This window comes from Ranitomeya variabilis, chromosome 1 (genome assembly GCF_051348905.1).
Source record: "Ranitomeya variabilis isolate aRanVar5 chromosome 1, aRanVar5.hap1, whole genome shotgun sequence".
In the NCBI taxonomy this organism is placed as follows: Eukaryota; Metazoa; Chordata; class Amphibia; order Anura; family Dendrobatidae; genus Ranitomeya; species Ranitomeya variabilis.
The window spans coordinates 1053340937-1053353598 of record NC_135232.1 but is presented as its reverse complement, the minus strand read 5'-3'; the positions used below and the strand labels follow the sequence as shown (position 1 = coordinate 1053353598).

General features: G+C 42.5%; 1 protein-coding gene across 1 annotated transcript in view; it reads right to left on the bottom strand.

The window, feature by feature from the left end:
- The window catches only part of CNGA1 (cyclic nucleotide gated channel subunit alpha 1), a 111691-nt gene that overhangs the window by 32734 nt on the left and 66295 nt on the right, over nucleotides 1-12662 (bottom strand). The window contains exons 2-3 of the mRNA XM_077279811.1: nucleotides 5858-5976; nucleotides 3899-4015 (exon numbers count right to left, since the gene is read on the bottom strand). Coding sequence (XP_077135926.1) covers nucleotides 3899-4015; nucleotides 5858-5970 — 230 coding nt within the window. The 5' untranslated portion in view covers nucleotides 5971-5976. The remainder of the gene's footprint in view (nucleotides 1-3898; nucleotides 4016-5857; nucleotides 5977-12662) is intronic.

Below are 12662 nucleotides of genomic sequence, written 5' to 3'. Positions count from 1 at the left end.
TGTTGCTTTTTTATTTTTGGTTTATTACAGGAGAACGAGGGCTTTGGTTGAATTATGGTTGTAAGTATGGTTTAATTGAGATTAATAAAGGAGTCTGTCATTTGTTAAATTAAAGGTCTTTTTTCTGGGTCTCTATTTTTATACAATGTGACTATGGGGTTAGTTATGGGGGTGTCTTATTGACGCCACTCCATTACTAACATTGGGGCATGATGTCACCTGCTACAGGGCAAGTGGGATGAGGGAGGCTAAGTGCCCAATTGGCACATCCTAAAGATGTGCTTTTTCTGGGGTGGCTGAGAGCTGATGTTTTTAGCCTGGGGGCAGTATCCATGGCCCCTTCCTAAGCTATTAATTTCAGCCCGCAGCTGTCTGCATAGCATTTGCTGGCTATTAATTATAGGGGGACCCTACGTCATTATTTTTTACGTCACAGTATACAGCTGTGAGCTGATATTAATAGCCTGGGAAGCTCCATGGTATTACCGCCTTTCCAGGCTATAAACATCGGCCCTCAGCCATTGTCTTTCTCTCTGCTAGTTACGAAAATTGTGCGGGAGCCCACGCCATTTTTTTGAGAAAAATAATCTTTCATTAATTAAATACATGTACAGTAAGCTGCACACACACTGTACTAATTGTATCTTTCACTGTCATCTGTATATCTACATATTCTATTTGTATTGTATGTACTGTATGTAATCAATCTCTATCCTGTCGGCTCCTGCTGTGATTTTACACTACCGCGGCTGCTGAATTACCGGCTTTTCTTCTATCTATCTATCTATCTATCTATCTATCTATCTATCTATGTAATATAAATACAAATATATTTGCGTGTCACTGACATCTATATATATATATCTCTTCTATATATATAATTGTCTAAGGGTTTTTCCGTCTGTCTGTCTGTCTGTCTTTCTGTCTGTCTGTCTGTCCTGGAAATCCCGCGTCTCTGATTGGTCGAGGCCGCCAGGCCTCGACCAATCAGCGACGGGCACAGTATCGACGTAGATGTCATAATGGTTGCCATGGTGACGATGATGTCATAAAGGTTGCCTCGACCAATCAGCGACGGGCACAGTCTGCCGCGAATTCTGGAATCATCATTGTCCATATACTACGGGGACATGCATATTCTAGAATACCCGATGCGTTAGGATCGGGCCACAATCTAGTATATATATATATATATATATATATATATATATATATATATATATATATATACAGGGCCGGTTTTAGGCAAAGTGGGGCCCTAGGCAAAAGTTTAAAATGGGGCCCCAAATACTAACATATTGCACATCACACAGAAACATTTTGGTTGTAGCTACATGCGCTGATTTCAGACCACTAAACGAGTGTGATCAACAATATTGAAGTCATTCGACACTTGTTTCCAGCCTCTTTACACTGGCTGAGGAATAATGATGGGGACAGAATGATCACTAGTAAATCAATCTGTCCCCCATACAGTATCATCTTAGCAGCATATCTGCAGTTTTAACTGGGCGATGTGCTGATGAGAACAATGATTTTTGTTCCGGCATATACTGTACATACATACACCGTACATAAACACAGATACACATACCGTACATACATACACAGACATCTACCTTACATGCATACACACATACAGTTATATACACATATAGTATACACATACCGTACATACATATACCATACATACACACAAATACACATACAAACACAGTATATGCAAACACATACATATAGCATACATACACACAAATACACATACATATACCGTACATACACACACATACCGTACATACACACAGATACACATACAAATACAGTATATGCAAACACATACATATACCATACATACACACAAATACACATGCATATACCGTACATTCACACAAATACCGTACATACATATACCGAACATACACACAGATACACATACATATACCGTCATACATACACATACCGTACATACACACATGCATATACCGTACATACATATACCGTACATACACACATGCATATACCGTACATACATATACCGTACATACACACAGATACACATACATATACCATACATACATACACATACCTTACATACATACACACACATATACCGTACATACACAGATACAGTTATATACACATATATTACACACATACCCTACATACATATACCATACATGCACCCAAATACACATACCGTACATACATATACCGTACATGCATACACATATACTGAACATGCATACACATATACCGAACATACAGATACACATACACGTACCATACATACACACATACAGTATATACACATACCGTACACACATATACATACACATATACTGTATGTACATGCACATAAACATACATATATACCATATATCCATACAAATTTATTGCACATACACAGATACACACATATACTGTACATACATACACACATAGACATACACATACTGTACATGCATACACACACAGCCATACAAATATACCATACATACACACACATATGCCGTACATACATACACAGATATACACACAGATAGAAACATACACATAGATACACATAGATACACACAGATGCACACATACACATACAAGCATATACATACATACTAATCTTGTATAGGTGATCAGAGGAGCCCTGGAGGTCAGTTTAGCTGGAGAGGACTGCAGACCCCACTGTGCGGGATGGGGCACAGAGCAGACAGCACTGATATCAGCCCCCTGGTGCTCCCCTGCTGTCCCTTGCAGTCAGTGAGCTCCTCCCCCATCTCTTCACAGTGAGGAGATGCTGCAGCCTGCTCTGAACAGAACAGTGGAGGGAGCAGAAGACCCCTGTAAGTCCTGCTCTTCCTCCACTGCCAGAGACTATGTGCTGTGCGGTGCTGCCCCTGGGCCCTGACTGTGAGTACTCACGATTGGGACGCGCCATGCAGGAGGACGGCAACCAGTGAGCGCTCTCCTCAGTCTGGTCATGGTGAGGTAAGGAAAGCGTTCATTGGCCAGCGTCTCTCCCTGCATGACACGCCCCCTTTTTGATCTCCTGCACTTCGCGCCCCGCTCTCTCCCCGGCACCCGGTGTTCCATGATTACAGGAGGGAGTGAGATGGGCCCGATCCTGCATATTGGGCCTGCCTGCAGGGGCCCCCCTCCACTGCTGTGCCCTGGAGCAGTGCCATCAGCAGTATGTCCGCCCCTGGCTGGGGGCCCCTAAGGCAGCGGGGGCCCTAGGCAGCTGCCTAGTCTGCCTGCCCTTAACGCCGGCCCTGTATATATATATGTATTCTATGTGTATATACCTTATCTATCTTTTCTATTCTAACCTGTTACTCTGTAATTTCACTGAAAGCAGCACATGAATTGCTGGCTTTTATTCTATCTTTTACCGAATGTTACCGCCTTTTTTCCATTTTAAGAAAAATGCTCGTGTTACCGATTACTAATCCGAATGCACCATATTTGTGCCGAATTTATGTTTGGCAATCGTTTTCCGAACATCTTTACTCGGCTCTACTCCTATACACTAATGTCACGAGCCATCTGGAAGCTTTGTATAAGAATCTCTTCCTCTGGTTCTTAGTGCGCAGGTAGAGTTTTTCTACGGTATTCATACTCCTCCTGTTCATAACAATTTATTAATTTAAAGTGAACTAACTTTAATTTATAGGGGTTGCACGGGATTAATAAAAAACAAAAACACAGGAACGGTCCCATATCTGTTTCTGACCTGTGTCTGGTATTGCAGCTGTTCCCCATGCAAGTGAATGGGGCATAACTGCAAACCTGATATAACCAATGTACAAATGTGTTGGTTTATCTGGAGACAAAAACAGACAATTCTTCACTCATTCTGGTCAAAACTTTTAAGGATGCAAAGATAACTACCGTAGGTACTTACCGGTGTGAGGATGCAGTGACCATCTGTACCCGATTCCTGCTTGAGAATATGCTGTAACAGTTTACGTGATCCTTTGGATTTACCATATCATTGCTTTCTCCTCGCTTACTTACAAGTCTGATATCAACAAGATAAAAACTAGGTAATAACTTAAATATTTTGAAAATGTTGCAATATTTCAATGGCAAAATTGTAATTTGATGAGGCCTATGGAGGTTTTAAAGTGTAACATATAAGGAGTAACATATCATGTATTATACTATAGTGGGGGAAATAAGTATTTGATCCTTTCCTGATTTTGTAAGTTTGCCCACTTACAAAGACATGAACAGTCTATAATTTTAAGTTTAGGCTAATTTTAACATTGAGAGATAAAATATCAAAAATAAAATCCAGAAAATCACATTGTATAAACTATATACATTTATTTGCATTTTGCAGTGAGAAATAAGTATTTGATCCCTCTGGCAAACAAGGCTTAATACTTTGTGGCAAAACCCTTGTTGGCAAGCACAGCAGTCAGACTTTTTTGTAGTTGATGAAGAGATTTGTGCACATGTCAGAAGAAATTTTGGTCCACTCCTCTTCGCAGATCATCTCTAACTCATTAAGATTTTGAGGCTGTCGCTTGGCAACTCAGAGCTTCAACGTCCTCCATAAGTTTTCTATGGGATTAAGGTCTGGAGACTGGCTAGGCAACTCCATGATCCTAATGTGCTTCTTTTTGAGCCACTCCTTTGTTGCCTTGGCTGTATGTTTTGGGTCATTGTCTTGCTGGAAGACTCAGCCACGACCCATTTTTAATGTCCTGGCGGATGGAAGGAGGTTGTTACTCAGGATTTTACGGTACATGGCTCCATCCATTCTCCCATTGATGCAGTTAAGTATTCCTGTGTCCTTAGCAGAGAAACACCCCCAAAACATAATGTTTCCACCTCCATGCTTGACAGTGGGGATGGTGTTCTTTGGGTCATAGGCCGCATTTCTCTTCCTCCAAACATGGCGAGTTGAGTTAATGCCAAAGATCTCAATTTTTGTCTCATCTGACCACAGCACCTTCTCTCAATCACTCATGGAATCATCCAGGTGTTCATTGGCAAACTTCATACGGGCCTGCACATGTGCCTCCTGAGCAGGGGGACCTTGCGGGTACTGCAGGATTTTAAACCTTTATGGCGTAATATGTTACCAATGGTTTTCTTGGTGACTGTGGTCCCAGCTGCCTTGAGATCATTAACAAGTTCCCCCGTGTAGTTTTAGGCTGATCTTTCACCTTCCTCATGATGAAGGATACCCCACGAGGTGAGACTTTGCATGGTGCCCCAGATCGATGTCAATTGACAGTCATTTTGTATTTCTTCCATTTTCTTCCTATTGCACCAACAGTTGTCTCCTTCTCGCCCAGCGTCTTACTTATGGTTTTGTAGCCCGTTCCAGCTTTTTGCAGGTCTATGATCTTGTCCCTCACATCCTTATAAAGCTCTTTGGTCTTGCCCATGTTGTCGAGGTTAGAGTCTGACTGATTCAGTCTGTGGACAGGAGTCTTTTGTAAAGGTGAATATGTAAGACAGCTGTCTTTAATGCAGGTAACGAGTTGATTAGGAGAGTCTAACTGGTCTGTAGGAGCCAGAACTCTTAATGGTTGGTAGGGGATCAAATACTTATTTCTCACTGCAAAATGCAAATAAATTTATATAATTTATACAATGTGATTTTCTGGATTTTATTTTTGATATTCTATCTCTCAATGTTAAAATTAACCTACCCTTAAATTTATAGACTGTTCATGTCTTTGTCAGTGGGCAAACTTACAAAAATCAGCAAGGGATCAAATACTTATTTCCCCCCCCCCCACTGTATGTCCTGTATGTATTATACATTGCATTGATTTCATCATGAGTATTTTAGCCCAGTCTGAGAATGCCTGCGCTATACTGAAAAATGACATGTATATTGTACCTGCTTTCACCGTTTTCCATGTTGTTAATCTCTTCATCCATGTCTTGGATGGAAACCTTTGGGACGGCAGCACCATAGGTGTGATATGTATTAATTAATTTGGCCATTGTCATCCTGTTCTACAAGATAAAAAAAATTGTTACTTTTTGCTTTAACCCCTTAACCCCCAAGGGTGGTTTGCACGTTAATGACCGGGCCAATTTTTACAATTCTGACCACTGTCCCTTTATGAGGTAATAACTGTGGAATGCTTCCATGGAGCCCAGTGATTCTGACGTTGTTTTCTCGTGACATATTTCAGGTGCTTCACAGGAATTTTTGGAATGTTAAGAAAAAATAACATTTATTTTTTTTTCACGAAAAAATTACTTCAGCTCTAATTTGTTTTATTTTACCAAGGGTAACAGGAGAAATTGGACCCCAAAAGTTGTTGTACAATTTGTCCTGAGAATGACGATACCCCATATGTGGGGGTAAACCACTGTTTGGGCACATGGCAATGCAAAATTGGCTGGAATTGTGATCGGACGCCATGTCGCATTTGGAGAGCTCCTGATGTGCCTAAACAGTGGAAACCCCCCACAAGTGACACCATTTTGGAAAAAAGACCCCCTAAGGAACTTTATCAACATAATCTACTATGGTAGGTGCCATGTAGATAAGAAGTGAGAAGAAGCACAATAGTAAAATTTAAAGAAATACTTTATTGAATAACAAAAATAAAAAAAAATAGTTAAAAAGACAGGGCAGAGTAAAGCCTCTATACAAATGGGGAGCAGTAGCAGCAGCAAGTAATAAAGTAGCACAGTAAAGTAGAATGTAATTTAAAGCGCCCCTATAAAAAAACAATTAGGCTCACATATAGTCTATCCAAACCACTGGGTGCACGGCACAGCTCAGAAGGGAAGGAGCAGCATTTTACTTTTTCAATGCAGAATTGGCTGGAATTGAGATTGGACGTGATGTCGCGTTTGGAGAACCCCTGATGTGCCCATACAGTGGAACCCCCCCAAGTCTTACTCCAACTCTAACCCAAACACACCTATAACCATAATCCCAACCCTAACCACACACCTAACCCCAACACACCCCTAACCCCAACACACCTCTAACCCTAATCCCAACCCTAACTGTTGTGAACTCTGTTTTTGGGCTCCCTCTAGTGGTCACAAGCGGTACTGTGTAGTGTTGTCTTTCTGCAGGTTGGCAGCATCAGCTGGTTCGTTATCCTTGGTTGGTTTCCTATTTAGCTCACCTGGATACTCAGTTCCTTGCCTGCTCTCAATGTATTCAGTGCTCTTCAGATTCCTTGTGACTACCTTGCTCCCAGTCTCTCCAAGACAAGCTAAGTTTTTGTTTGATCATTTTTTGATTATCAGCATTTATTATGTTTTTAGTGCAGCTCGCTAAAATGTGATTTCCTCGCTTGCTGGTTGCTCTAGGGGACTGAGTTTCTCCCCCCACACCGTTAGTTGGTGCGGGGGTTCTTGAAATCTCAGTGTGGATATTTTGTAAGGGTTTTTTACTGACCGCACAGACCCCTTTACTATTTTCTGCTATCTAGTGTTAGTGGGCCTCATTTGCTAAATCTGTTTTCACCCCTGTGTATGTGCCTTCCTCTTACCTCACCGTTATTATATGTTGAGGGCTTCTATATCTTTGGGGATTATTTCTCTGGAGGCAAGAGAGGTCTTTCTTTCTCTCTAGGGGTAGTTAGTTCCTCAGGCTGGCTCGAGACGTCTAGGATTTTTAGGCACGTTCACCGGCTACTTCTAGTGTGTTTGGATAGGTTCAGATTTGCGGTCAGTCCAGTTTGCCACCTCCCTAGAGCTTGTTCTATGTATGTTACTTAGCTGGAGTAATTTGTGATCCTCAACCACTAAGGATCATAACACCTAACCATAACCCTAACCACACCCCTAACCCTGACACACCCTTAACCCTAATCCCAACCCTAATCCCAACCCTAACCCCAACTGTAAATGTAATCCCAACCCTAACCCTAACTTTAGTCCCAACTCTAGCCCTAACTTTAGCCCCAACCCTAACCCTAACTTTAGCCCCAACCCTAACCCTAATGGAAAAATGGAAATAAATATATATTTTTTATTTTATTATTTTTCCCTAACTAAGGGGTGATAAAGGGGGGTTTGGTTTACTATTTATAGGGGGTTTTTATGTTTGGCAGCTGTCACACACTAAAAGACGCTTTTTATTGCAAAAAATAGTTTTTGTATCACCAAATTTTTGCATCACTGATTTTATACAATAAAAACTATTTCATATAAAAAATAATTATTTTTGCATTACTTTATTTTGAGGGCTATAACTTTTTTATTTTTTCACTGATGATGCTGTATGGTGGCTTATTTTTTGAGGGACAAGATGACATTTTCAGCGGTACTATGTTTGTTTATATCCATCTTTTTCATCTTGTGTTATTCCACTTTTTGTTCGGTAGTATGATGATAAAGCATTGTTTTTTGCTTCGTTTTTTATTAATTTTTTTTACGGTGTTCACTGAAGGGGTTAACTAGTGGGACAGTTTTATAGGTCGGGTCGTTACAGACGCGGTGATACTAAATATGTGTACTTTTATTGTTTTTTTATTTACATAAAGAAATGTATTTATTGGAACAATATTTTTTTTATTATTTAGGAATTTTAAAATACATATTTTTACACAGTATAATATATATATATATTTTTTTACTTTTTTACATTGTTCCAGGGTGGGACATGACTGTATAAAGTCAGATCGCTGATCTGACACTTTGCACAGCACTGTCAGATCAGTGATCTGACAGGCAGTGAAGGAGGCTTCTCAGGTCCAACTCTCAGCAGGCACTGACAAGCCACCTCCCTGCAGGACCCGGAAGGACCCCGCGGCCATCTTGGATCGGGGGGTCTGCAGGCAGAGAGAACCTCAGAACAACGTGATCACATCGTGTTTTTCTGGGGGTCTCAGGGAAGCACGTAGGGCCCCCCCCCCCCTGCGTGATGCTTCTCTATGGCACTGGAACGCTGCAATTTTGTTTGATCGCAGTGTTCCGGGGGTTAAAGTACCAGGAGTGGTCCATGACCACACTTGGCACTTAGTCCCGGGTGTCAGCTGTGATAATCAGCTGACAGCCAGCCGCGATCGTCCGCGCTCCCCCCGCGAGCGTGGCTGAACGCGTATGTTGTACTATTCCGTCCATAGGAAGTAAGGCCCAGGTCACATGAATGGAATAGTACATCGGATGGCAGAAAGGGGTTAAACCACATACATATAAAACATATATAATATACAGGCAAGTATATTAAAGGGACTGTGTCAGCACAGAATGACTGTTTAAACCAAGCACAGGAGCTTGGTGAACTTTGGTGTGGCCAAACCTTTACATGCATTGTTCCACCTACTTTCTTTCCCTCTATCTCTGCATCTATAAAGCCAGAACTGTCAATCAAAATAGAGGGTGGAGGAGATATAGGGGAAACAAGTAGGTGAGAAGGTGCACTGAACTGTGTGGCCCTGCCATGGTGCACTGAGCTTGTGTACTTGGTTTGAACAGTCATTCTGCGCTCACAGAGTTCTTTTTAACTAACAGTGGTAGACTGGTACAGAGGGGATGTGCCATCAAGGACTCAATCTCCAAGGTGTTAGGCCATGTGCACACGTTCAGTATTTTTCGTGGTTTTTTCGCGTTTTTTCGCTATAAAAACGTGATAAAAACGCGAAAAAAATGCTAACATATGCCTCCCATTATTTTCAGTGTATTCTGCATTTTTTGTGCAAATGTAGCCTTTTTTTCCGCGAAAAAATCACATCGCAGAAAAAAAAGCAACATGTTCATTAAAATGCGGAATTGCAGGGGATTCCGCACACCCAGGAGTCCATTGATCTGCTTACTTCCCGCACGGGGCGGTGCACACCATGCGGGAAGTAAGCAGATTGTGTGCGGTTGGTACCCAGGGTGGAGGAGAGGAGACTCTCCTCCACGGACTGGGCACCATATAATTGGTAAAAAAAAAAGAATTAAAATAAAAAATAGTCCTATACTCACCCTCGATGTCTTCCCGCCTCTCCGCTACATGCTGCCGCTTCGGTTTCTGTAGCTGGTGTGCGGTGAAGGACCTGTGATGACGTCACTGTCTTGTGATTGGTCGTGAGCGGTCATGTGACCGCTCACGTGACCGCGACGTCATGGAAGGTCCTGCGCGCACACACCAGCTATAGGAAGAGGAACGGACGTCGCTGAGGAGATGTCTGGGTGAGTATAAGCATTTTTTTATTTTTTTTATTATTTTTAAACATTCTCTCTTTTACTATAGATGCTGCATAAGCTGCATCTATAGTAAAAAGATGGTCACACTTGTCAAACGCTATGTTTGACAAGTGTGACCAACCTGTCAGTCAGTTTTCCAAGCGATGCTACAGATTGCTTGGAAAACTTTAGCATTCTGCAAGCTAATTACGCTTGCAGAATGCTAAAAAAAACACGAAAAAAACGGAAAAAAACCGCAAAAAAAAAAATGCGGATTTCTTGCAGAAAATTTCCGGTTTTCTTCAGGAAATTTCTGCAAGAAATCCGGACGTGTGCACATACCCTTAGGCAAGGAGACAGTAGATTGGGGGGTTTAAAGCAGGTTCATTGGTAATATGGTGTCATCAGGTTTATTACAGCCTGTAGGCTTTCCTGATTAGTTGAGTTTTCTGAAAGCTTTGATCATGAAGACAATCAGATATGTTGAAGAAGTGAGTTACTGAGGATGGGGGATCCTTGGGAGAGAAAAAATAAACAAGTTTCTCTATCTTTTCCTATCTAGCAGTCGGTGAAAAATGGACACCACTCGGATGACATCCAAGTATTTTCTGATTTTTTTTAATGGATGTGTAGACTTGCTTTGCCAATTTTGATCCAACACTCGGATCAATATCAGACATGTCTCCATGATTTTGAAAGGACCAAAAAAATAATAAAAAATGGAAAAATGTATGACTGAATGAGCCCTTATGTGGGTGTCACAGAGTAGGGTGTTATAGTAGTCAAGATGGGTTATTGATGGGGAAATCATGTATTTGAAATTGGAAAGTTTTCTTTCAAGTAGATGTGCAGCGCCCCAGAGTCCTGGTTGCTGCAGTAATATTATTCTTCCACCAGGGGGAGTGATATTACATCTGAGGGTAATAAAGGAGTTCATCTTTCCAGGTATCACAAAACATACACCACACTTCACACTCCAATCCACCAGGGGGAGCCATGCTCCTATCTAGTAGGGCACTCCTCACAGAAGGGTAAAACTGGTGGTTTGGATAGAAAGTTAGAGAGACGCTGGCTGGGCTTTGCCCAGGCAACACCTGCCAGGTAGACGGGGAAAAGGAGGAACATCTGAGCTGCAGACAGAGGGTCCCTGTCAGGGGTGGGATCCTGACAGAGGCCTAGCGGGATAGAAAGCTACGGAGCTGCGCCTGCCCCACGTGCGGCAGCATCCTAAGAAAGAACACGAAGAGAACTGTGTTGTAGAGACTGAGAAACGAAGTCACAGCACAAGGAGAAAACACCGGGAGGAGTTCTGCCCTGAGATAGGCAGCCTCCTTCTGAGGCGCGTAGCCGGTGGCCGGAACACCGAAGGAGTAATTGACTCTACGCATTACTTCAGAGACCATCAGGACAGTCAATTCCAAGTTGGCTGCCCGACCTTAATACCTATGAAGACACAGTGGCAAATTGTGGGGGTCGTGGCGTCTCTAGGGTCCCTATAAACAAGCCTCAGGCCATCAGTCAAACGGGTTTGTCCTATCCACACCATCTGAGGGACAGAGAGAGAAAGACATCAGAAACACCCACAAAAGTTATGAGGAATATCCCGTGGTGCTCAGCAGGAAAGTACTACAACACACAGTAGGAAGGCTACTGATTTCCACCTGGATAAGGGGACTCTGGATTTGCCTTTGGACCGGCCGGACTCTGCCTGCCCTGTGTTCTGCACCCTGGACTGTGGATGCTGAAGCTTCCAGTAAAAGGTAAAGAGACTGCAACCTTGTTATTCTCCGCACCTTACATCATCCACCATCACTACCTACACATCTGGGAAGCCCTGGGGACATACTTCACCTGTGGGAAGGTATACCATCTAGCTGCCACTCCATCACCCCAGCGGACCCCTAGCAGCGTCGGTCACCCTGACCGAATACCACAGGTGCCGTCACGAACACTAGACAAACTACACCTTTAATTGAGAGCCCTTCAAAGGGCCACGGACCGGGTCGGGCCACTGTGACATCCCCTGAACTGAGAAGAACCCGGTACCGAGTACCCCATTGCCCTTACGCGTGGGGGCGCTCCAGATGTACTATACTTTATAGATATCCAGTACATGAGATTAACATGTTCTCAAAAACTGTGCACACAATTAGAGATGAGCGAACTTGTTCGGAAAACGTTTGTCAATCTTAAACTCGACACGAACATTGCACATTCCGATTCCCGAGCATTTTCCCTCAAAATCGGCAAAATTCAGCCAAAGCTCAGTAAATTATTGAGTTTCCACTAATGCTTTTGTTAGGACTTTGGCTAGGATAGTGGTACTGCATGATGATCGGAGAGGACGTGTTTGATGAGGGAAGGGGATGGAGAGATGTCAGAGTAGTGTCAGACTGTATTTTTTTTAAATTAACTTAAAGGGACACTGTCACCTGAATTTGGAGGGAACAATCTTTAGCCATAGGGGCGGGGTTTTCGGGTGTTTGATTCACCCTTTCCTTACCCGCTGGCTGCGTGGTGGCTGCAATATGGGATTGAAGTTCATTCTCTGTCCTCCA